This window comes from Cannabis sativa, chromosome 5 (assembly GCF_029168945.1).
Source record: "Cannabis sativa cultivar Pink pepper isolate KNU-18-1 chromosome 5, ASM2916894v1, whole genome shotgun sequence".
NCBI classification, from domain to species: domain Eukaryota; kingdom Viridiplantae; phylum Streptophyta; class Magnoliopsida; order Rosales; family Cannabaceae; genus Cannabis; species Cannabis sativa.
Window position 1 is genome coordinate 70,514,585 of NC_083605.1, and position 24,154 is coordinate 70,538,738.

Consider the following 24,154-nt stretch of genomic DNA (forward strand, 5'->3'; position numbering starts at 1 on the left):
GTAGCAAGTTTGCTTTAGGTGTGATCAACGAGACAACGACATTTATGTTTTTATCATATTATATGGTTAAAATAGAAAGAGTATTAATACCATATGATATCTTAGAATTAGATGGGGATTAGATCTTTATAAATGTGGCTCTTGTATTATATCATTCATTCATTTATCTAATCAAGCCTTTTTCTTTATAAATTAGAACAGAATATCCCTTTTATATTTTTAATTTTCATTTTTCATTTAAATAAGCAATTTTGAATTTGTGATCCCACCCCCCAAAAAAAAGAAAATTATATTTCGGTAACTATACAAAAGCTTGCATAAAAAGTATAATAATGAGATAAACTCTCTCCTCGATTATGAACTAGTTCATGATTTCTCACATGTTCTATGAACTCTCTTGTCATATTTTTCTCTCGAATTCTGAATAGTTGAGTCATGATTTATAACTTTCCATGAATCTTGTATTTAATTCTGGCACACATAAATTCCAAAGAAAAAATCCTACCTACTAAAATGAATAAGAACAGTAATAGTATTCAAGTTATTTGGTAAAAACTAAAAAGAGTTAAGGAAAATAATACCACATTCTCAACCTCAAGCTACAAATATTCCAAAAGACTAGTAAATAATAGGGAAAGATAATAAGCATGAAAATTTCCTCAACACTACTAATTTCCAGTTCAGAAAAGAGCCCCCAAGCCAAAGAAGTTGTAAGTATACTCCTTTTACCAAAGATGCTTATGTCGAATACATTATTGAAATTATTACAAAAAATCAAGAAAAGTTCTATTTTCTGTGTGCCACAACACAATTGACAAGAAATTCTTTTGAAAGAAATATACGTTGAGCACAAAATTTACGTCATACGACGGTCAAACTGCCCCAGAATCAGTTCAGGTTCGGCATGTAAATCAACCATAAAATGAGCATTATTTTAGCTTACTTGTACTGCTGCGACATCCGCCACACCAACTTATCCATAAACTGACATTTCTTGTCAAATCCCCAGCCAGGGTTGCTCTACAAGTTAAACAAGTAATTGTACACGAAAGTTTAGATCCATTTAAAAGAAATTGGTACAAGAAAACCTTTAAAGAAGAAGCAAGGAAAACAAATTACACCATAAAATAGCCAATCAACATAAAAAGGAAATAATTTAAGAACAAGAACAAAAAATGAATTCCAATGTATCTTGGGAACCCCAAGTCAATCAATGAGACTAGTAAGTATGTTTGGGATTGTCCACATTTGTAAATGGGACATGCAATTAAGAAAATTGGGATCAAACAGTACAAACTCCAGAAAATAGTAGAAGATTCACTTTCTTTCTTGGCCATTCTATAACACCATTAAGATTCATCACAGTCCACCTGCGAAAATTACAACCCAAATACTCCATGAAAAGAGACTATGATATGTAAGATGTGTGTGGGAAGAGGGGGGAAGAGAATGATCTAGATCTTGTAATACCTCGGGCAATTATTTTATTCACATTTTTTTCTATTATTTCTTTCAGTACTGTAGTCATTTCAAAATAGCAACAAAAATATTGAACTATACTACATATAAAATAATTAAGTACAATATCAAAAAGCACACAAACATACCACATGTCAAAGCCAGTGAAAATGCACAATTTAGAACTAGCTATGACCAAATGATTTCTATGAAAAAAATTATAAGCAAATCAGCTTCACTATAAGGATCAAAAATTAAAAGAAAGAAAACCAAAGTTAAATTGGTAATCATGTCTAGTTTTTTGAATACTGAAAATAATCTTATACACAAAAAATACTAGAGTCCAGGATGTGAAGGGTGAGGAATAAGAGTGAAAACAGGATTTCAATTGTTATTAAAATTAATTTATTGAAAAGTTTTAGTATGTTTATACTAGACTTAGTTTCCTATTCTATATAGTTACCTAACTGTATAACTATCTTCCTGACTCATTCTAAAATGTATACATGTTCTTCCACTTTCTGCCTATACTACTCTACTCACCTAACTGTATAAAATCTTCCTGACTCATTCTAAAATGTATACATGTTCTTCCACTTTCTGCCTCTACTCTACTCGCTTCTCTTTGAACCCCAATCTACAGCAGTGATGCACAACAAAATCTTAATTGGAGATCCATATTTTTCCGAGTGTCCCAACTCCTACACACCTGAATCCTGATATACCTCAGCCACACATAATGATCATCATCAGCAGCCCTCAGACCCTCATTTCAAAAGCTTCATTACATTCTTACAGAATAAAAACTAAACAATCCTATATACAACAGTATTTCAAATTATCCCCCAAGGGCAACTATCACAAGAAATAATCCCCAAAAGCAATTATCACAATGTCACAGCAACTTTTAATGCAAAGTTCATCACACTACATAGTCTCACTCCAAAAAACCAGTTCCATTCTTGCTGCAGACTAAAAATAAATAAATTAATTTTCTTATAGGGAAACTACAAATAACTTTAAGAACAATCATAACCCCATTCTAATGGCATAACAAGCAACATTACATGATACATTATGAATTATGAAGACTCAATTTAGACAACAAATGAGAAGAAAAGACTAAATGAAATTATTATTCACCCCCAATGCAAAAGTATCTGAATTTAGTAACACGTAACAGCACAAAAAAAAAAAAAGCAAAGCTAACCTGGAGAGAAAGTACTGCACGATCAGTGAATTGCTTTACAGAATCAGGAGCCCTTACGGGGAGAGTTTTAGCAACCCTTTCTAATTCTTCTTGTTGTCTCTTCGCAGTCACCCTATTTGGTCCACTGTAGTGATCAACAATCTCCTTCAACAATGGCACTGTCTCCATTGTCTCTTTCATGATTTCCTAATAAAATGAAGAATTAAGGTCAGAAAAGACATGGACAAAACAACCTAATTCCTTAAAACTAGTATCCACCATGAGTCCATGACAAAAACTATAAAAGAGACCAAGGTGCCATTGCATCTTTATTCTTTACCAAAAGCCAATTATGTAAAAAATTAAATATTCAACTCTTACCTCCCACTCTTCTTGGCTTTCAATGCCCTCATAAGCCATCAAGAATGGCTTCGCCTTCTCGAGTGCATCTCGAAGAGAAATAGGTGGCTTCTCATCTATATCTGGGTTATTCTCAAAATCTCCCATCATATACTCCGGTTCAAACTCTATCTGCAATCCGAAAAAACAAATACAAGCAAGGCCCAAAACTGATTAAATTGTAACAAACCCTGTTAAACCAAAAAAATTCAAGTTACCAAGAAATTATCAAATGACCCAAGAATTGCCAAGTAATCCTAAACCTTATTAAACAGTTCAGTTCAACAATCTTACAATTATAACATGGTTATACCCTAAACTACAAAAAAAGACTTAACTTCAACAGAGGTAATTGCTGTTCTTATCACTTAACGAAACTAAACAAATCCAGCAAAACCACCAAATACAAAATGTTTGTCATCTCTTATCTACCTGAAAAACCAAATAAAGCAAATGCATCATCATTTAGCCCAAATTCTTACCTTATAATTCACATCTAGAGCATCCAGATAGGCGTCATCCGTTGGAGAAGGCAGTACCCTATCACCCATCTCTTCAAACCCTTCAGTAAATTTGGTCATAACTTCAGTTCCAAACTTCTCGGCCAACTTCTCTTGCATTTTCTCCGCTTCAACACTGTCACCGAACAACGCTGTCTCATTCTCATCTTCCGAATCCTGATACCTACCCCTCCCTCTTCCAGTCCCTCTTCCCCGGCCACGGCCACGGCCGCGCCCGCCTCTTCCTCTCATCCCTCTACCTCCACCTCTTCCACCTTCTCCAACATCAGCACCGTCCGAATCCCGCCCCAATACCCCCAATGCATGCTGCCGCGCCTCTTCCGGACTCATTTTCGGCACTGCTCGCCTTTCAGTTGCCGGACCCTGAGCCTTTGGGGGCCGAATATGCCGGTTCACTTCCTTAGTTTGGATCTCTGGACCCGGTGGTTGCCTCCTGACTTGTCCCCTACCTGCACCACTCATCATCGACGCAATATTCTCCGGGAGACGACTCTTCCCAGCGTCCGAAACGCCCCCATCTACAACACTAGATTGCACAGAATCCATAACATCTTCCCTTCTGAAGAAAATGGGTTTCTTGGGTTCAGAATCACTGAACTCCTCCGGTGTCCTCTGTTCGGCGCCGGGTGGGCTCGGAACTGAATCGGAGGGTGCTCCCCGACCAGCAGCTGAAGGAGGCTTGAACGAGGAAACGAAAGAGGTATAGGAGGGGAGAATTGGGGAAGAAGCGAGGGGTTTACCACGGCCACGTCCTAAAGAGGACGGAGATTCGTCGGGGTCGGGTTTGACGGCATCGGGCTGTGGCTGACCCGGAGCTCGCGGTGCGTTGAAGTCAAAGCGAGGAATGGTACCTCGGCCTCGTCCTCGGCCATCTCCGCCGCCGGCGGAGGAAGTAGAGTAGGGGAGTAGGGTTTGTTTGGGTGTTGCATTGGATAGGTTAATGGAGTAAGGGAGGTTTCTTCCGATAGTAGAGCTTCGTCTCATTTTGGCATTGGAAAACCAGTAAAACCACTGTGAGTTGGGTTTTAGGGGTTTTCTTCAATGTGTTTTTGATTGAGGAAGAGGAGACACAGCTTTCTAAATTTGTAGTTTACATCTCTCTATTTTATAATTTTATGTTTTACACCCTCTTTATTTTTTGTTTTGTCAAATGGATCAATCCCTATTAGGTAGGGGTGTTTGATCTAAAAGACCGTCAAACATTAGATATTCAATTGTCATTCGATTGCGTTGCATGTTTTTTTGAATATCTAATTGGATCAGATGTTAAATGGAGTGCCCAAAAATCTAATACAAACAACATACAAAATCTAATAACTTTTCATAAAAGTGCAAGCCCACAAGCAAGCCCATTAGCTTCCACAGCAAAAACACCCTTAAAATCCAAGAGTTGGGCTAGTCCATCTATTTTTATTTTTTGACATTTAGTTTTGGAGAGGAAAATAAAATTAGGTCTCTTTTGATAAATAATTTCTCTAAGGAATTGAACATTTCGTTGGTTCTCAAGCTCTCGGTAATTCCAACTTAATACATTTATAATTCTTGGCGGGACTGAAAATCAGTACCCGTCCCAATCAAGTTTTTTGCACCCTCCACTTAGTCCTCAGATGTAACCTCCATGTCTACATTAATTTCCATAGCAGCTTGATTGTTTGAAATTGGAAGGCCCAAACCCACACCCACTGACCCTCAGGCCCAATAGACTCCTCACGGTCTGTCCTCCTTCTTTTTGCATCTTAAAAAGTCAACCCCGTATTTGAGTCTTCTACCAAATCTTCCACATTTATCTCCTCCAAATTTGGCTCCCCCATAATTAGGGATTTACCTTTATTTTTAATTGCCATAGAGGTAGTAATATTTTGATTAATTCCATAAAAGTTAAACCCTAATTTTCCTCCATGCTACATCAACCTTCCACGATTCTTGCTAGTAACGAGACACCAACCGGAGCACCATGCTGGCTGCTCGAACCACCAGTACTGACGGGGCTGTTTTTTGTAGCCAGGCCCGATCGTAGCCACCTTGATCCATCTGCGTAGTTACGACGTTGCGGAGCTGCTTGTAACTCCAAACCATAACTTTTTACAATTTGATCTTTCCGAGTATCGAATAACCGCTCGCAAAACCTCTTCGAGTGACCAAAGAGCCCACAAATAAAGCAAAAGGTTGGGAGGTTCTTCATACTTGAATGTAACGTGACATACATGACCGCCTTGAATTTCCAACTTCTTCTTCTTCTTCTTTAACGGCAAGTTCACTGATAGCTTGACGCGAATATGAAGGTAATCCCGCCACACACCTGAGAGATTATTGGGGTCCGATTTGATAAAATTGCCAGCATAATATTTGATGCCACTAATTATCCTTTCCGTCATAAAACCAACAGACATGTTATGCAATTTAACCCAAAGCTCTAACCCTATTAATTGAACCATTCGTGGATTGACCCCTGGTTTAACACGTCTAAAGATAAATGTCGCACAATCAAATATCCATCGGCTGCCCTCGATAACACGTGGGATATCCACTTCGGGAAAAGGAACAGATTCGGATCCAATTCTTTGAAATATAGCCCACGACTTGGCTGCCAAAGTATAGCCATTTTATTCTGCATAACTTGGAAATTAATGGATCGATTAGTCAAAAAGCAACCCACAAGAAGCCGTCAATCGTCAATTTCTGATAACTTGTTTGCACCCGCATCGAACAACAAACTTTCATCGTCTTCATCCTCTATTTAAAAGGTTGCATACTGCTCCTCCATATGCGAGCTATGGGGTTGTCTATGACTCATAACAAACAATTACACGAAATGGACCAAATGAAAAATCAAAGCACAAACGAAACACCAGGAATCAATCGGTAACAATCAGACAAACAAAAGAATAACCCACCATGTCAATAGACAAGACTCCTATAGAGTTCTCACTGGTTTAGTTTTGGTGATATTGATGATATGATATAATGATAATCACAAACTTTTATTCTAATGCATAATTTTAGTACCATAAGACTAACAGTTAATCCGATAAATGTGATGATTTTTTTTTGAAGTTATGAATTCGTTTAACGACATCTTAGACTTGATTATTTTTGCTTCTTGTGTATATTAAATTTCTTCACGAGAAGAAGAAGGGGAAAGACGAAGAGGTGTTCCAATAGGTAAACTATATTTTTTTTTCTTTAATTTTAAGTTAGAGCTTTAGTTAATGATTTTTAATTTAATTAGATTAAAAATGAATTTTAAATATTTATTATTTTATTTAGATTTTAAATTATTTTTTATTTAGTTTTTTAAATTTTAAATATATTTTTATATAAAAATAAATATGAAATGAGATGGACTAATAAAAAATTGGCACGTTGTAACTGTAACTATTAAGTATCAAAAACCTAACAAAAAAATAGTATCAATAAATTTAATTAAGTATTTATCTACAAACTTAGAGTTATATTTAGACATTTAAGTTGTAAATTAAAAAAATAGATATTAAAAGAGAAATTTGATTTTCTATGCTTAAAAAATCCTAAAATTATATCCCTAAACCTAAATGTTATACCATAGGCAATATATGACTACTTTTGCTTTATCCCCATAATACCCTTCACATTTGAACCAAAGCAATTGTCTCTCTCTCGGCCAAAACACCTCCACCACCTCCAACGACGACGACGAGGACCACCCAGCCCCCTCTGTCGGACCCGAAGCCTCAACCCACCCAACCCCCTCTCTCTCTTCGTCTCTCTCGGACCCGAAGGCTTAACCCACCCAGCCCCCTCTCTCCGTCGCGAAGCCTCAACCCCGAGAACCCAAAGCCTCAACCGACGGTGACAGCGCACGGCGCACCGACCCCCATAGCCCTATCGGACCCCATGGTCCGATCATCGGACCCAGCCCCTCTCTCTCTTTGTCTCTTTCAAATTGAAAAAAAAAACTCCAATGGTCCGACCATCGGACCACTTGAGTTTTTTTTTTTTTTTTTTTTTTTTTTTTTCGTTTCAGTTTGAGAGAGACGAAGAGAGAGAGGGGGCTGGGTTGGTTGAGGCTTCGGGTCCGACAGAGGGGGCTGGGTGGTCCTCGTCGTCGTCGTTGGAGGTGGTGGAGGTGACCCGTGGTCTGTGGAGGTGTTTTGGCCGAGAGAGAGAGACAATTGCTTTGGTTCAAATGTGAGGGGTATTATGGGGATAAAGCAAAAGTAGTCATATATTGCCTATAGTATAATATTTAGGTATAGGGATATAATTTTAGGATTTTTTAAGCATAGAAAATCAAATTTCCTTATTAAAATTTAGTAAAAAATAATTTTAGTACAAAAACAAATTGAGTAGTTAATCTCTGCTTGATTTGCCTATTGTAATACGGTCGAGGTCTTGTGTTTTTGTTTTTTAGTGGTTATTGTTTTTTTATTGAGAAATATTATTTTTGTAATTTTAAAACTTTAAATTAGTATTTTTAAAAATTTAAATTTCTGTGAAAAAAAAACATATTTATGTAAAAATGCCAAAATTCTTGAAGAAATTACATTGTACACTCACTTTACTTTACTTGTTTTAAATTTTACCTCTATTTTTATATCATTGGCGGACCCAGAATTTAAAGTGAGGGGGGGCGTAATTTTAATGTAGTTAGTGGAATTTGAACCTTTATCCTCTAACATATTAATAATCTACCTTAACTATTACACCTAGCTTACTATTATGTCTATAAATATCATCTTTTAATACAAATATATGTTGTAACTAACTAAAATAGATATACATTTTTTTCCCAATTTTTTTCAGGGGGCATCTCGCTACAATGTGGGTCCGCCCCTGTCTACTTTTATAGATGATGTCCCTATTAGACCCTTTATGTTAATGTAAATTATATGCTAGACTTAAGTAGAGAATGATGGTATATTGGGTAACTCAAGGTATATTTTAATGAAATATAATGTGAGGATATTTTTGATTAATGAATAATAAAAAAAAGCATTTTTAAAACTTATCCCAAAATTCTTAGCCATGTTTGATTATAATAAGAAAGCCCAAAGTGAATATTAGAAGGCCAAGCCCAATATGAGAAGGGCAACCAAAGTCATGACAAACAACTTCACCATCTCTCTACGTTTCTCTTTCTTTCTTTCTTCTGTCACTAACTCATCAGCGCCGGCCTAACCTCGTTAACTTACTCATCGGAGAGGAGGAATTCCATTGCAGGGGCAGATGAACAATTACTTCACTCAAAGGTACGCCATTTATTTTATCTGTGTTTTGTTCTGAAAAATAGTTTACAAGTTTTGAAATATGCTAATATACTGACTTGAATCCAAATTGAATTCTCTTCTTGAAACATAGAAACGATTGAAACTTTATCTGGCTGCTTGATTTTCCTAAGCCATTCTCTCTATTCTACATTGGCATTCTAGCTCTTATTACAGGGATATGATTTTTTCCCCCTTCTTTGTTTATCACGTTCCGAGATTTTGTTCTCAATTTTCTTCCATTTGAAGCGAAAGAAACTTTTATATTTGTTTGATTTTGGTTCGATGGGATTGCACACACCTACAGAAGAGAAATTTCTGCTTCTTTTATGCGAAGCACATATTCACATGGTATTTGTTACTTGTTTGCTTCCTTAATCACTCTAGACATGATAGGCTAATAGTTCGTAAATGGATATCATTGTGGGGATTTTTTTTTTTGTTTTCTTTTAGTACTGTGTTTAAGTTTAGGATAATTCCATATAACGGTATTGGTTTTGACGAAGTTTTTGGTGACATTGAGAAACTTCTCTCCAAATAAAATCTAATTTATGGTGTTTCTAAGCAATTTGGATTGGAATTACTCTCATAGTGACAAATAAGTTACCTTTGCATTAAATGTGGAGCAATTTTATGTTTGTTGTTGTTGATTGCAGTTGTTTCAATTTTATTTGGCATTTTTAATTTAATAGGCGAAGCAGAAAAGGCAAACGATTTATTGAAATAATTACGAATTAATGGCCTGTTTAAAAAAGTTTTGAACCAAAATGGACAATGCTTCATTGAATTGCTACAAACTAATAACCTGTTTAGAGAAGTTGTGAACAATTATAGTTTATTCATTTGCATCTCTTCAGCATTGTTGTTAGTTTTCGATAGATTATTGTTAAAACTAACAGAGTTTTTAAAATTATTCTATTAAGTCACAAGAAATTCTGTTAAATAGGCATGTATTATATAGGTAAGATATATAATTATTTCCTTATCCTTGTCGACAACTAAGGGTTGGTTATTCCCTGCCTTTTAGGTTTTTGGAGCACAAATGACTTGAGTTTGGGGTTTTATGGAGACAGAGCTGAAGTCAGAATCACTGGGAATAAATTCATCCAATGACATGTTGGGAAAGTTGACGATGGAGAAGCGTGATTGCTCCTTCGTTTCTAGTTCAACGAAGTATAAGAGGCGTAAAGTTTTTGCAATTCGTGATTTTCCAGAAGGGTGTGGAACCTTAGCCCAACAACAACATGTTAGCTTGAGCCAAACTGAAGAAACAGAGGAAACTTGTTCTGATACCCTTCAAAAATCAATTTGTAAGGAAGGAAGCAGTGATGACTCAAAAAATGTAACTTCTGATTTGGGGAAGGATTTGAGTCAGGTAAGCGTTTCTACTCTAAAGGAAGAGAATGGTCCTGTTCTTTTGGATAATAAAAGTCCATTAATCGCCGAAAACAACGACTTAGTTTATCCTGATTCGACTGTTAATGAGAATTGTAAGGAAGGAAGCAATGATGGCCTAAATGATGGAACTTCTGATTTAGCAAAAGAATTACATCATGTGGGTGTTGATGCTCCAATGGAAGATACCGGTCTAGTTCTTTTGGAGGATAACTTTATGCCTCCAAATGAAAACACAGACACCACTTGCACAGATACACTTCTGAAATCCAATAGTAAGGAAACAAGCAGTGATGGCCTAAAGAATGAAGCTTCTGATTTGGTGAAAGATTTGCATCTGGTGGGTAATACTACTCCAAAGAAATATTCAAGTCCTGTTTGTTCGGATGGTAACTCTCTTTTAGCTACTGAAGACATAGACACACCTTGTATGGATGCTTTGTTGGATTCAAATTGTAAGGAAGGAAGCAGTGATGGCCTAAAAAATGAAACATCTCTTTTAGCTACAGAAGACATAGACACACCTTGTATGGATACTTTGTTGGATTCAAATTGTAAGCAAGGAAGCAGTGATGGCCTAAAAAATGGAACATCTCTTTTAGTTACTGAAGACATAGACACTCCTTGTATGGATACTTTGTTGGAATCAAATTGTAAGGAAGGAAGCAGTGATGGCCTAAAAAATGGAACATCTGATTCGGCAAAAGGTGTACAAATGAATGGCCTCAGATCTGTCCCTAATGGAAATGGTTTTGTGAAAACAATGTCTAGGAATTATCCTCCTCGGAGGAGAGTTTCAGCCATCCGAGACTTCCCTAAATTTTGTGGAATAAATGCTTCTCCTCGTAGTAAGGAGAAGCCTTTGGAAGAGCTTGCTTCCTTGGAAAACATAAGTTCTCAAGAGAAGTTTGAATCTGAAGCAAATGAAAAAGTTATGTCAGAGACAGTGAAGAAAATTGCAGGTACAGTAGGGGATGCTGAAGATGGAGATTTGTTTAGAAATAAATCGGTTTTGAATGATATGAAAGTAACCAGGGACACAATTAAACCAAAAGATTCTGTGGATGTACTCTCTTCTGTGAAGAACCGAAGTTCTTGTCAAGAGGCATCTGAACTAGAAATGGATGATAAATTCTTGACAGAAATAGTTAATGCTGCTGTGACTACTGCTTTGAAAGTTGGAAGCAAGGACTTGGTACATGGAGATTCTGACAATATAGAATTGGAAGGGAATGGTTCTAAAGTAGCCAGAAATGAGGTTAGATCTGAACCAGAGGAGAATGCTGTAGAAGAAAAGAGGAATAAGAATAAATGTGTAGTTTCATCTGAGAGAATAGAGGAAAAGGGGAAAAAGGAAAATACTAATGAGCCTCCTTTTGAAGAAGCGTTATACTGGTGGGACCATGAGTTTGAGACAGTGCTTGAGAAAGACGATGGCGACGCTGAAGGTTCAGAAGAAAACTTGTGTCAGGAGATGGTTGTTTATTCTGAAGGCCAAGCTCCAAATGAAATGCCTTCAGTTACTTCTGAGAATCAGTTGCAAGCAGTAAATCTTACATCAGACAGGGTGGTAGTTCAAGGTTTGATGGCTGCATCACATTGTCCTTGGAGGAAGGGAAAGAGTTCTGGCATGACTAAGCCTGTTGGTAGGAGTGGAATCAAAAGTAAGAAAATTGATAACATAACTCATGTAGGAAGATCTAAAAAGAAGAGTGTTGCCAGGTCCAGGGTTGATGAAAATGACTTAAAAGGAAAGTCTGTACAGATGATTTCTCCAGATTCCCCTCAAGGGAAAGGTCAGCTAGTTATTCAGGACAAGAAAAATTCTCTCAAGCTTAATGAGTCCGATTTTCACGTGGCTCCAAGGTCACGTGGTGCTCATGTATTTGTTCCTCCTCTTCATTATGGTACTTCAAGTAGTAATGATCATGATAATAGTGGAACTGTTACCCGAAATAAAGTAAGGGAGACTTTGCGTCTGTTCCAAGCTGTTTGTCGGAAGCTTTTGCAGGAAGAGGAAGCTAAGTCAAAGCAAGAGAAACAGAAGAAGAGGTTCGATTGTATAGCTGCAAAGATTATCAAAGACAAAGGCAAATGTGTAAACACAGGCAAACAAATTTTGGGAGCTGTCCCCGGTGTCGAAGTTGGTGATGAGTTCCAGTACAGGTTGGAGCTTAATATTATTGGTCTCCATCGACCGACTCAAGGTGGAATATATTATGTGAAGCATGATGGAAAGATACTTGCAACAAGTATTGTTGCATCTGGAGGCTATTATGATGATTTGGATAATTCAGATGTCTTGGTTTACACTGGCCAAGGAGGAAATGTGATGAATTCAGATAAAGAACCTGAAGATCAGAAGCTTGAACGGGGAAATCTTGCTCTCAAGAATAGTATTGATGAAAAGAATCCTGTTAGGGTAATCCGTGGAGGTGAGTCTTCAGATGGAAAATCGAAGACTTATGTATACGATGGGCTTTATTTGGTGGAAAAGTCCTGGCAAGAGATAGGGTCACATGGTAAGTTGGTTTTCAAGTTTCAGCTCAAGAGAATCCCTGGTCAACCGGAGCTTGCTTGGAAAGAAGTTAAGAAGAGTAAAAAGTTTAAAGTAAGAGAAGGTGTGTGTGTAGATGACATTTCAGGAGGGAAGGAGAAAATTCCAATATGTGCTGTGAATACCATAAACGATGACAAACCTCCACCATTTAAATACACAACTAGCTTGATATATCCTGATTGGTACCACCCTCCTTCTCCCCAGGGCTGTGACTGTATCTCTGGATGCTCAGATTCTGATAAATGCTCTTGTGCCGTGAAGAATGGAGGCGAAATCCCATTTAACTTTAATGGGGCTATTGTGGAAGCCAAGCCCCTTGTTTATGAGTGTGGTCCTTCTTGCAAGTGCCCTCCTTCTTGTCATAATAGAGTGAGTCAACATGGTATCAAGTTCCAGCTTGAAGTCTTCAAAACGAATCTTATGGGATGGGGTGTGAGATCACTGAACTTCATTCCATCAGGAAGTTTTATATGCGAATACATAGGAGAGCTTCTTAAGGAGAAGGATGCTGAAGAACGAACTGGTAACGACGAGTACCTCTTTGATATTGGGAATAACTACAATGACAATTCACTTTGGGGTGGACTTTCCACTCTAAAGCCTGACACACATTCTGCCCCCTGCGAAGCTGCGGAGGAAGGAAGTTTTACCATTGATGCAGCTGAGTATGGCAATATAGGAAGATTTGTCAATCATTGTTGCAACCCAAATCTTTATGCCCAAAACGTCCTGTATGATCACCAGGACAAGAGAATCCCTCACATAATGCTTTTCGCTGCGGAGAATATTCCTCCACTGAAGGAGTTGACTTACCATTACAATTACACAATAGATGAGGTTCGCGATTCAAATGGTGATATCAAGAAGAAAAGTTGCTTTTGTGGCTCACTTGAATGCTCTGGTAGGCTGTATTAAAAAAAAGACAATGTGGGAAAGGGTAGGAATTTTGTATTGCTTAGTACAAAATTTCGACATTGAGTTGCTTATACAGAGATTGTTGACATTAAGTTGTTTTTCAAATGTTGTATATACCCTTGTTGTTTACTTGTAGGAGCTCCAACCTTAAAATCAAATTAGCCTAGCCTGGTGGAGTAGTACTGCTCATTTTTTGTTTGACAGTCTTTCTTCTCCTCTCATCAGCTTGGCTAAAGTGGCTTTGGTTTGCTAAGGTGAGGATGCTATAACATCTTCAGTCTAAAATGTAAGATTCTATTAAGATGATTTGCATAGACTTATTTTTTTTGAACTCTGAATGCATAGTTATGAGAATTTCTCTTTTGTACAGCCCAACTGTTGTTAATTAAATTATTTTATTTGGCATGAATTTCTCTAAGGAAATTTTAGCATCTATGATTAAAAATATCCTTTAATTTATACAATTGATGAACATTAGAAAATTATGCTCATAAATTTATAATTGGACAAAAAAGCTTGTCATTTCTTCACTTCTTATTTTCCCTCTAATTTCTCCTCTCTACCGACCATCGATCCCTCTCCCATCCGAGCCCCTTTCTTCGATCACCCACAATCACCCTAAGAACGTCGACTGACCCAGAGGAACAACCGCCGTCAGTCACCGTCGCCGTGCTGCACGAGCACGGAACCACTGTGAAGGCCATCACTTTCCCACTGTCCAACACCATTGGAAATTGGCATACGAGGTTAGTAATTGGTTTAATTTTTGTTTCGGTCAAATATATGTTCTGTAAATTCAAATAATGTGATGTATAGTGTAGGTGTAAATAATTGTCTTGGGTGTTTGTAGAAGTTTAAACTTGAATTAAATTTTTAAAACTGATGAGTTCAGATTTTTCTGCTCTCTTGATGGGAAAATTGGGTATTTGCTTAATTTCAATGCTAATTCAATATGCATGGTTTCTATACTAGATTGTGCTCTTTGCTTTATTGAATTTAGGCTTTATTTTCGATGTGGTCACTTGATTTAATTATGCTCTTACTTGGTTGGATTTAGACTTTATTTTTCTATGCTTACATAATATTTTGAATGTGTGTGTGAGTGTTAGGTAAATATACATCCATGTTTTGATGAAAAAAGTTTGTCAAGTAGATTTTATCAAATTGGGATCCACTTTCTTCCAAGTAAATTAAAAGATTTACACAGATCAAATTTTCAGATTTAAAAATAAAACAATCACAAATTTGTTTGGTAAATATTAATTTTAGAACTATTTAGTGCATGATTATATTTTAGAAGTGTGCATGGTCATGATTTTTGAATCATGTTATATTTTGAAAATATTTTCACACCTATCATTAAATTCAGTAGTTTAATACATTTATTTTTTCTATTCTTTTCGGTGTTGACAAAGTCTAATAGTACTATTAATTGTCCTTTTTATTATTGTTTTGTTTTTTTTTTTTGAAAAATCCTTTTTATTATTGTTGTTTTCAACTAATTAAAATAAGAAAATGTACAAGTCAAATAAAGTTGGATAGCTAGTATGGTTGATTGAAGATAGAAAACAAATGGAAGTTGGAAAACTCTGCCTTGATGTGAGATTGCCACTTGCAGTATTGCGTGTTGTTGGGTGATTTGGGTCAAGAAATGAGACCAAATTATATGAAAGTTGAGTGTTGCATAGGTGGTGTTTGGTTGGAGATAATGAAATGGAATGGAATAGAAAGGAAACAATTTTTATTCTATTTCTTTGTTTGATTGCATTTTAAAGTATTGGAATAACATTCCAATTGAATGCTCTTTCAACCATTTTGGTGGAATGGCTATTCCATTTTAAAAAGAAAGGAATGACCATTCCAATATAACAAGAAAAAAAATTTAATGATTTTTTTATCAATTTTTTTTTATGCATTTTAAATTTTATTCCATTTCTATTCCCATTTCCATTCCCATTTCTATATTTTCATTCCTCCCAACCAAACGCCTCCTAAATATGTAAGTTTGTGCATACTGCTAGTCTAGTCTGACCCATATTTATTTGTGTTTTTTAAAAAACGGGCCATATCGTGTATCATGTCGTCCCACAAAAAATATGGACCGTGCCGTGTCGTGTCGTGTCAACATTTTTAAAGGGTAGAAGCGGCCCGTAAGGAGGAAATTACGTTGTATAACTATTTTACTTATTTTAATTTTTACTTTTATTTTTATATTTTTTAAGATATACCCACTTTTATTGATGATGTTCCTATTAGATCCCTTAAATTAATGTAAATTATATGTTAGATCTAAGTAGAAAGTGAGAGTATATTAGACAACTTACTTATCAAAGTAGGTATATTTTAATAAAATGTAATATGAAGGTATTTTTAATTAATGATACAAAAAAGAAGTATTCTTCAACTTATCTCGCCTGTAAGCTCGATATTTTTGTGTCGTGTTCAGATTTGTACTGTGTTTTGTTCGTGCTAGCCCGTAAACAGGCCAACTCACTTTTCGAGCTTAAATTCGTACTTTACTTTTTCATATATATATATATATATATACTAGCAAAAAACTACGTGCGAGGCACGTATAAATTTTATGCTAGGTTTTTTCTATGTTATTTGAAAGTGAGATTATTATTATGTGTATCTAAATATTATAGTTTATAATATTGTCAATTAAAAGTGAATATTGAATGCAATATATTAGTGTTTAAGAAAGCTTAATGATTTAAATATGTTCTTAAGTTAATCCAAAAATAAACTAAAAATTGATGTTCCAATACTTAAAGAAACATTACTTAAATGGGGGTAAGATAAAAAGAAAATTAAAAATCAATCTCTAAATTGTTGATAATTGAAGATAACATTAGTCTAAAAATTGTAGATAAGAAAACTAATGATAGTCATTGGTGGATTTCAATCTTCATTTTCTTTGATAGAGACAATAGTGTAATTTTTGTATTTTGCACTTTTCATTCTAGCCAGGTCCGCATATATCTGGATTATCTATTTTTTCTTTGATAAATTGAATATGGTAGTGTCGACAAAGCGGCGGTGTTCCTGCAAATAATGATGTATTTTCATTTAAGATGATTAGACATGTTGTGCATAATTTATTTATTTAAAAAATCAACTTATGAAAGGCATGTAAAACTATTTTATTTTTTAAAAACTACACCTCTACAGTATATTTTATTAGTTGGGCAGCATTACACGAAAATATTTTTTTCACAATATCTGCGAACATGACAGCAGATAGGCTCTTTGTATTGTCATCAAGTTCAACACAACATGTAAGCACAAACAAATTAGCTCGAAATCATTGCACGATCGATGATGATAATAATAATAATAATAATAATAATAATAATAATAATAATAATAATAATAATAATATCTTAAAGATATAAATTAAAATTAATAATTGTTATTCTTGTTTTTAGATTAATAACGTGTGTATTTTTGTAAGCTTTTTAAAATATACGGCCGACCCAGCCCAACAAGCACATGTTTAGTGAACATTATAGATTGCAACATATTGAAGACCAATAATTTCCATTCAGACACCAATCTTTTGTTACAACATAACAAAGTAGAAGCTGTTTGTTTCATCTCTTCCTCCTCATATTTTCTTAGTAACTTCCATGAGTAACTTCCGCAGCTGTAGAATGAGCAGAGAACCCAGATGGTCCCTTAACACCAAATATCCACATTTTTATTCCGATAATAAAATCAATATTAACTTAACTGAATCAGTGAAGATCAGTTTATAGCTGTGGACCTGTGGAATGGCTGCACTAGTTAACAAGCCTCGGCGTCCCATGTCCGGACCTATTGCTACTCTATTCAATCCTACAAGAAGATCAGACACTGAGTTACCCTATTTGTGCCTTGGCCAACTTGACTGCAACACTTCTTCTTCTACCAACGGCTACAGACTTATTTATAAGGCATGATAGTATAGCAGCACCAGATGGTGGTGCTTTAGGCCATCTCAACGAGTATTCCTTTTGATGGAACCGTAGAAAAATTTGAAATTCAGAAATATGTTAGATTTTACTATAATGTTTAGCATTGAATTCTAAATTTTGAACCTTGGCTGGGATTGTAATGCAGTTGAACATTTTTATTTGGAATACTAAGGCACTAATGAGTTCAATTTTCTTGTTTATATGAGTCATTAGAGTTTTGATGAAAGCTTGTTGAGTTTTTCCTGGTTTCTTGTTCAATTTTCTCCGGTTGTTTTTTTATTTTAAATGGGTTGTGATTCTCGAATATTTAATATCAGTTAAATATCAATTCAAATATTAATGAGATTTGTTTTATTATTATTTTATTATATATAAATAATATTTTATTATTTTATTAAATAAAAATAAAAAGTCACCCATGAATTTCTCATAAACCAAGAATTTCAGTTATATAGGCACACTTTATATAGAATAGATATTTATAATTACTAAAATATATGTATATTTTATAGCTTTAATTATATTTATATAATTTTTGAATAATGTTTTACAGATAATTATATACAATATTATTATATTTGAATATTTACTTATAATACTTAAATTTTAATATCATACTCTATAAATAAATTAATATATAATCTTAGTTTTTTATGTTAGTATTATATTTAAGTTCTATTATTATTTTAACTTATTTATAACTAATAGATTGATAAATTTATATATTATTATTATTATTAATAATAATAAATTATAAGGTGTTTTAATATATTGATTGTGTTTTTCGAATTTGTTATGTGTCCTACTTTTTTCTCTAGTCTATTCATGCTTAGGTGTCATGCCTTTTGTGCTTCTTGTGCTGTGTTGTGCTTAAGGACACAATTTTTTGTGTCGTGTTGTGTCAATTTTTAGCATTGTGCTATGTTGTGTCTAAATTTGAATTTTTTCGTGCTTAATTGCGCTCGTGCCAATTTCGTACTGTGTCAAAAAATCTGGCATGTATTTAGAGCACTAAGGCCAAATACACAAAATTTGTACACTGTATGATATGTACTTAGGACCCGTTTGATACAATTTTTAACAAAGCTAAAAGCTACTTTTTAAAAAATTTATGACAAAAAGGTGTTTAGTAAGCAGTTAAAAAATAATTTATTGAAGAATTTATATAAAAGTTACAGTTGAAAGCTAAAGCTGGTACAATCCAACTTTTAGAAAAGACTCTTTTGATTAAAAGATTCTATAATAAATTATTTTTTTACTAAAAATGTATTTAATTATTTATTATATATTACAAAAAATAAAAGTATTTTTTTTGAAGGGAAAAATATTTAAATTTTTAATTTTTTATTTTATTTTAATTTTTTTTTATATTTATATTTATATTTTTATTATTAACAAACAACATCAATTTAAGTTTTTTATAAACTACAATTTTTTTTTACAAGTGATAAAAATATAATTTGAAAATATTAAAAATTATTTTTATCATACATATAGATTAATATTATGGGAAAAAATAATTAAAAATATATAGAAAATAAAAATTTTATATAACATATATTTTTATATATATATTTATGATTATAATGAATTAGATGATTATTATAATAGAATTTTAACAACTTGCAACACTTTAAAATTTAAAATTTATCAAACATTCAGTTCAGATTTTTTTTTTACAGTTTTACTACAGTTATTTTTTTTCACAGCACAACTACAACTACAGTTATTTTTCCTCACAACACAACTGTACCAAACTGGCCCTTAAAATTGTATTTATAGATAATGTATATTATTTTAATTTTTCGTACCGTATTGTGTTACTTTTTAGTATTATACTATTTCATGTTTAAATTTGTATTTTTTCATGCCGCATCAAAAAATCCAGCCCGTATTTTAAGTACTAAGGCTAAACAAACACAAAATTTGTACACACTGTATAATATGTACTTAAAATTATATTTAAGTTTTACTATAAATAATATTATGTCATTTTTAATTATGTGTATGATTTAAGTGTGTCACAATCATTACTCTTCAAAATAATTGCAAAAAAATTGTTTGTGTGCCTACTTTAAATTATATATGAAAGTTGAGTATTTCACTATAGATAATACAATATCATTTTTAATTATGTGCTTCAAAATTTTCATAATCGTTATTCTTCAAAATAATTGCAAAATGACGTATTTTTTAAGCACTCTAATTAGTTTACGATCACCATTAGAATTTCAGCATATCACAAACTCACAATTAATAAAAATAGGGATGACATTTATGACAAAATCTTAGTAGGATGATCATATGTTGTTGGTGTTACTATTAAGCCTTTAATGAATAGTTGTAGGATATTTATGTAAATATAGTTAAAACCCATAGACTATTTCCAACTTTTCTTCTTTTTTTTTTTTTGGTAATGAGACTGTTTCCAAAGTTATTTCCAACTTTTCTTCTTCTTTTTTTTTTTTTTTGGTAATGAGACTGTTTCCAAAGTTTGTACAGACTATGACTAACTACATGTATTAATGACTAAGGTTTGAATATTCAATCCAAATAAGTATGAATGGACTTATGTCGAAATTTGCTGGTAATTATAATTTTTAGTAGGAGTGTACATAAATTTATCCAATTTAATAACAACTGATCGATTTAATTATAATCGACTGTCAAATATTAGATATTCGATTGTGATCGGATTGGATTGAATGTTATTTTTGAATATCCATTCAGATCGGATGTTGGATGGGGAGTTCAAAAATCCAATACATCTAACATCTAATTAAATTAATGAATATTTTTATTTACTTTGAATGAGTAATTAGATTATATGTTGTTATACATAAAAAAATATATGTATATATGAAAATTAACATTATTTTTTTTTTTTTTGGATTGGATAGGTCCAATTCAATCCAATAGATATTGAATCTAAAATATTAGATGGATCCGATACGATCCAATAAATATTAGTTTTAAAATATTAGATAAACTCAAATTAATTAAATTAATAGATATACCATCCAATGAATAAAACCAATCCAATCCAACATCCATTGGATGTTGGATCGATTGGATGACTGAAATCAATTTGATCGTATCGGATGGTAAAATTTATCATCTGGTATATAATTGGATCGGATCTCGATAAGCCTAAAAATATTGGATGTGATCCAATAATCACCCTTAATTTTTAGAGTAGTTGGCGGTAAAATTCTTAAATATTTTAATTTTTATACACTTAACCTTTTTTTTTTTCCTGGTAAAATCCCCTAATTTTTTTTTTATAAATTTGAGACGTCAATTAAATATCACTGTTAAATGCTAACTACACTAGTGTACACGTGAAAGTAAAACTTCGAAGCTAATATAATAATAATTCAATTAATATTTAACGGTGATATCTAATTGACACTTCAAATTTGTAAAGAGAAAGTAAACATAAGGGATTTTTTTTCACAAAAAAAATAAGAAGGTTAAGTGTAAATAATTAAAACGAATTTTGCCATAAATAAACCGCCCTTTAGTTTTTGGAAGATTTTTTTGGGAAGACTCGAGACCATTTAGGAACAATGTGAATCCATCCTAACAAAATATATATTAATAGTGATTTTTTGCTAATGTTTGTACAGTTTCTCCTTTGGACCCTTGAGTTTATATGGTTTGTTTATTATTTTTTTTTTTTAAATGAGTTTTTAGGGAAATGATAAGGTTAATATTATTTTTGACTGTTGTGCAAAAATTATTGATTAAATTCACTGTTTTGTAAGATGACATTGTATTTTTTTAAAATGGTATAAAATAGTACCTGAGCTCAATTTTTTGATATTTTTTTTAATATAACCAACTTAAAAAATAACATTTACCCAAAATAATATTACTATTCTATTATTTGGTTTGATTTTGAAAATATTGTAATGCCTTTACTATATAATCATCATACTCTATTCATATGATTACACTATTTATATAAATAATGATTATAAGTCTACAACTATATAATCACCATTACATCATTTATATAAAACATAATTTGCCTTGTATCTTTAATTTATATCCTCTCATTATTAAAAAAAATTAATATATTCAAGCAAAAAAAAAAAAAAATTTAGTAATATATTTTTCTCAATACACCACTCATTCTCATCACCATTCAAAAAATGAACCAAACATCATAATATATCATAATATGATTCTTATTATTATTCCTATTACAATCAATTACTATTACTATTCTATTATACCCCTTAAATTATTGAGTGACCAACACACACAAAACTGCACAAAAGATTAGACCCACACCCACTAACCACTATTCAAGTAAACCCTCCCTTAAATTATTGAGCTTGATTTAGAGTCAAATTAATTAATGTTGTTGAATCAACAAAATAATTGCCATTAGAAAGTGTCTCACTTAAATATGTAGCAGTTATGTATAATAAACAAAAGAGCATAGCTATTAGGCACTAGTGGTGCCTAGTACTTTCTCGATATGTCACGTTGCGATTGACTAGCAATACTTCCTAAAAGCTATTATATTAAACTATGTGAGACCCGATATTTAGTTGGACCAATAGCGATACTGACACATAGAAGGATGCTAGGCACCATTGGTACCCTTTAGCCTTTCTCTAAGCAAAAAGCCTCGTTTAATTCATCAATAAGTCATAGATTTTCTTTTTGGAAAAACCATAGTCACGAGTCTTATCCAGCGTCACACGTCAAAAGCTCACCTATAAATAGTCTAAATTCTTCTCCCATTAATCAAAATATCAGATCAAATATTCACACATTTCTTCTCCTTTGAAAAAAAAGAAGAAAAAACATGAGAAGGGCAATGACTTTTAGAAGCTATTCCTTCATGTTATGGCTCATCTTAATCATGTGTGTCACACAAGCTCTGAATTCATCCTTAGCTTCTTCAAAAATAACATGTCTCCATGAGGAGAGATATACTTTGCTGAAATTAAGGGATGAGTTTGTGTTGACACAACCTTTGGATGATGAGACTCTTTCATCATATCCAAAGATGAAATTTTGGAAGGGAAATGAGTGTTGCAATTGGGTTGGTGTTAAATGCAACATGAAAACTGGCCAAGTTGTAAGGCTTGATTTGAGCAACAGTTGGCTTAATGGCCATTTCAGGTCAAATAGCAGCCTCTTCAATTTGCACCACCTTCAAAGTCTCAACCTTGCCTACAACAACTTTAATTCTTCCAAGATTCCTTCAAGATTTTCCCAACTTTCAAGGTTAACCCATCTCAATCTCTCTTACTCCCATTTTTCAGGGCAAGTTCCTAATGAAATTACTTGGCTCAACAATTTGGTTTCTCTTGATCTCTCTGCTAACTTTGATTATGATGGTGGAACTACTGGAAGTAGTTCTTTGTTTATTGAGTCTGCAAATTTTCATAAAAACTTTTCACAATTGCAAGTGCTTTATCTTGATCAAGTGAATCTTTCTTCTATAAATCCTCAATCTTTGTCAAATTTGTCCTCATTAACATCTCTATCTCTTATAAACTCTGCTTTGCAAGGTGACTTCCCAACCAATATTTTTCTTTTGCCTAATATACAAGTCATTGTTTTGCAAAACAACTATAACCTCAATGGTTTTCTCCCAACATTTAATTCTAGCAGCAATCTAGACACATTGGATCTCTTTTCCACAAAATTTTCGGGACAGATACCCGATTCCATTGGCAATCTCAAGTCTTTGACATATTTTAGTGTCTCTTTTTGCTATTTTACAAGGCCTATTCCACCTTCCATTGGAAATCTTTCCAAACTGTTCTATATGGACTTCTCATACAATAGTTTTAGTGGTAAGGTTCCAAGTACAATGGGTAATCTTGTAAATCTCATGTACATTTATCTAGATCATGCTGGTTGTACAGGTGAGCTACCCTCAACACTAGGAAACCTCAAAAAATTGGTCTTCTTAAATATTGTTGGAAATGAAATAAATGGTAAAATTCCACCATCACTAGTAAATCTCACTCAATTAACTACTATGTCTCTTCACTATAATGGTTTGACTGGTGAGTTGCCACCAGGACTTACAAACTTAACCAAGCTTGAGTCCTTAGGTATGTCACATAATGCTTTGAGTGGATCCATTCCTTCATCTTTGTTTACTATGCCTTCTTTGAGTGAGGTGCAACTAGATGAGAACCAATTCACAGGTCCTTTAACTATTCACAATGTCACTTCATTCAACTTGACTTCTCTTTCTTTAAGTCAAAATAGGTTAAGTGGACTAATTCCTAAGTCATTGTTCAAATTGGAGAACTTGAATTCTCTTTCACTTCATTCAAACAACTTCAGTGGTAGAGTTGAGTTAGGCATGTTCTCAAAGCTAAGTAATCTTCGCTATCTTTTTATTTCGAATAACCGTTTTTCTGTAACATACTTAGATTCAAATTCCACTCTTCCCAAATTATTTTCTTTAGGTTTGGCTTCATGTAGCATAAGTAGTACGTTTCCAACAACTTCATTCAAACAACTTCAGTGGTAGA

At 33.5% G+C, this 24,154-nt stretch overlaps 3 protein-coding genes across 3 annotated transcripts; 2 read left to right on the forward strand and 1 right to left on the reverse strand.

Annotated features, from left to right (window-relative positions):
* Positions 1-565: 565 nt before the first annotated feature.
* LOC115716361 (uncharacterized) lies at positions 566-4,669 on the reverse strand. Its single transcript, XM_030645140.2, has 4 exons — positions 3,529-4,669; positions 3,029-3,178; positions 2,669-2,854; positions 566-1,020 (listed from the first exon to the last, which is right to left on the reverse strand). The coding sequence occupies exons 1-4, from the start codon at positions 4,549-4,551 to the stop codon at positions 940-942; spliced, it is 1,440 nt and encodes a 479-aa protein (XP_030501000.2). The 5' UTR covers positions 4,552-4,669; the 3' UTR covers positions 566-939.
* Positions 4,670-8,612: 3,943 nt separating this feature from the next.
* LOC115716228 (uncharacterized) lies at positions 8,613-14,089 on the forward strand. The gene is made up of 2 exons (XM_030644980.2): positions 8,613-8,795; positions 9,838-14,089. Exon 2 carries the CDS (start codon positions 9,874-9,876, stop codon positions 13,678-13,680), a length of 3,807 nt encoding a protein of 1,268 aa, XP_030500840.2. The 5' UTR covers positions 8,613-8,795; positions 9,838-9,873; the 3' UTR covers positions 13,681-14,089.
* An 8,429-nt stretch (positions 14,090-22,518) lies between these two features.
* Positions 22,519-24,153, forward strand: LOC115718032 (receptor-like protein 6). Its single transcript, XM_030646998.2, has one exon. The coding sequence runs from the start codon at positions 22,519-22,521 to the stop codon at positions 24,151-24,153; it is 1,635 nt and encodes a 544-aa protein (XP_030502858.2).
* Position 24,154: the final 1 nt, after the last annotated feature.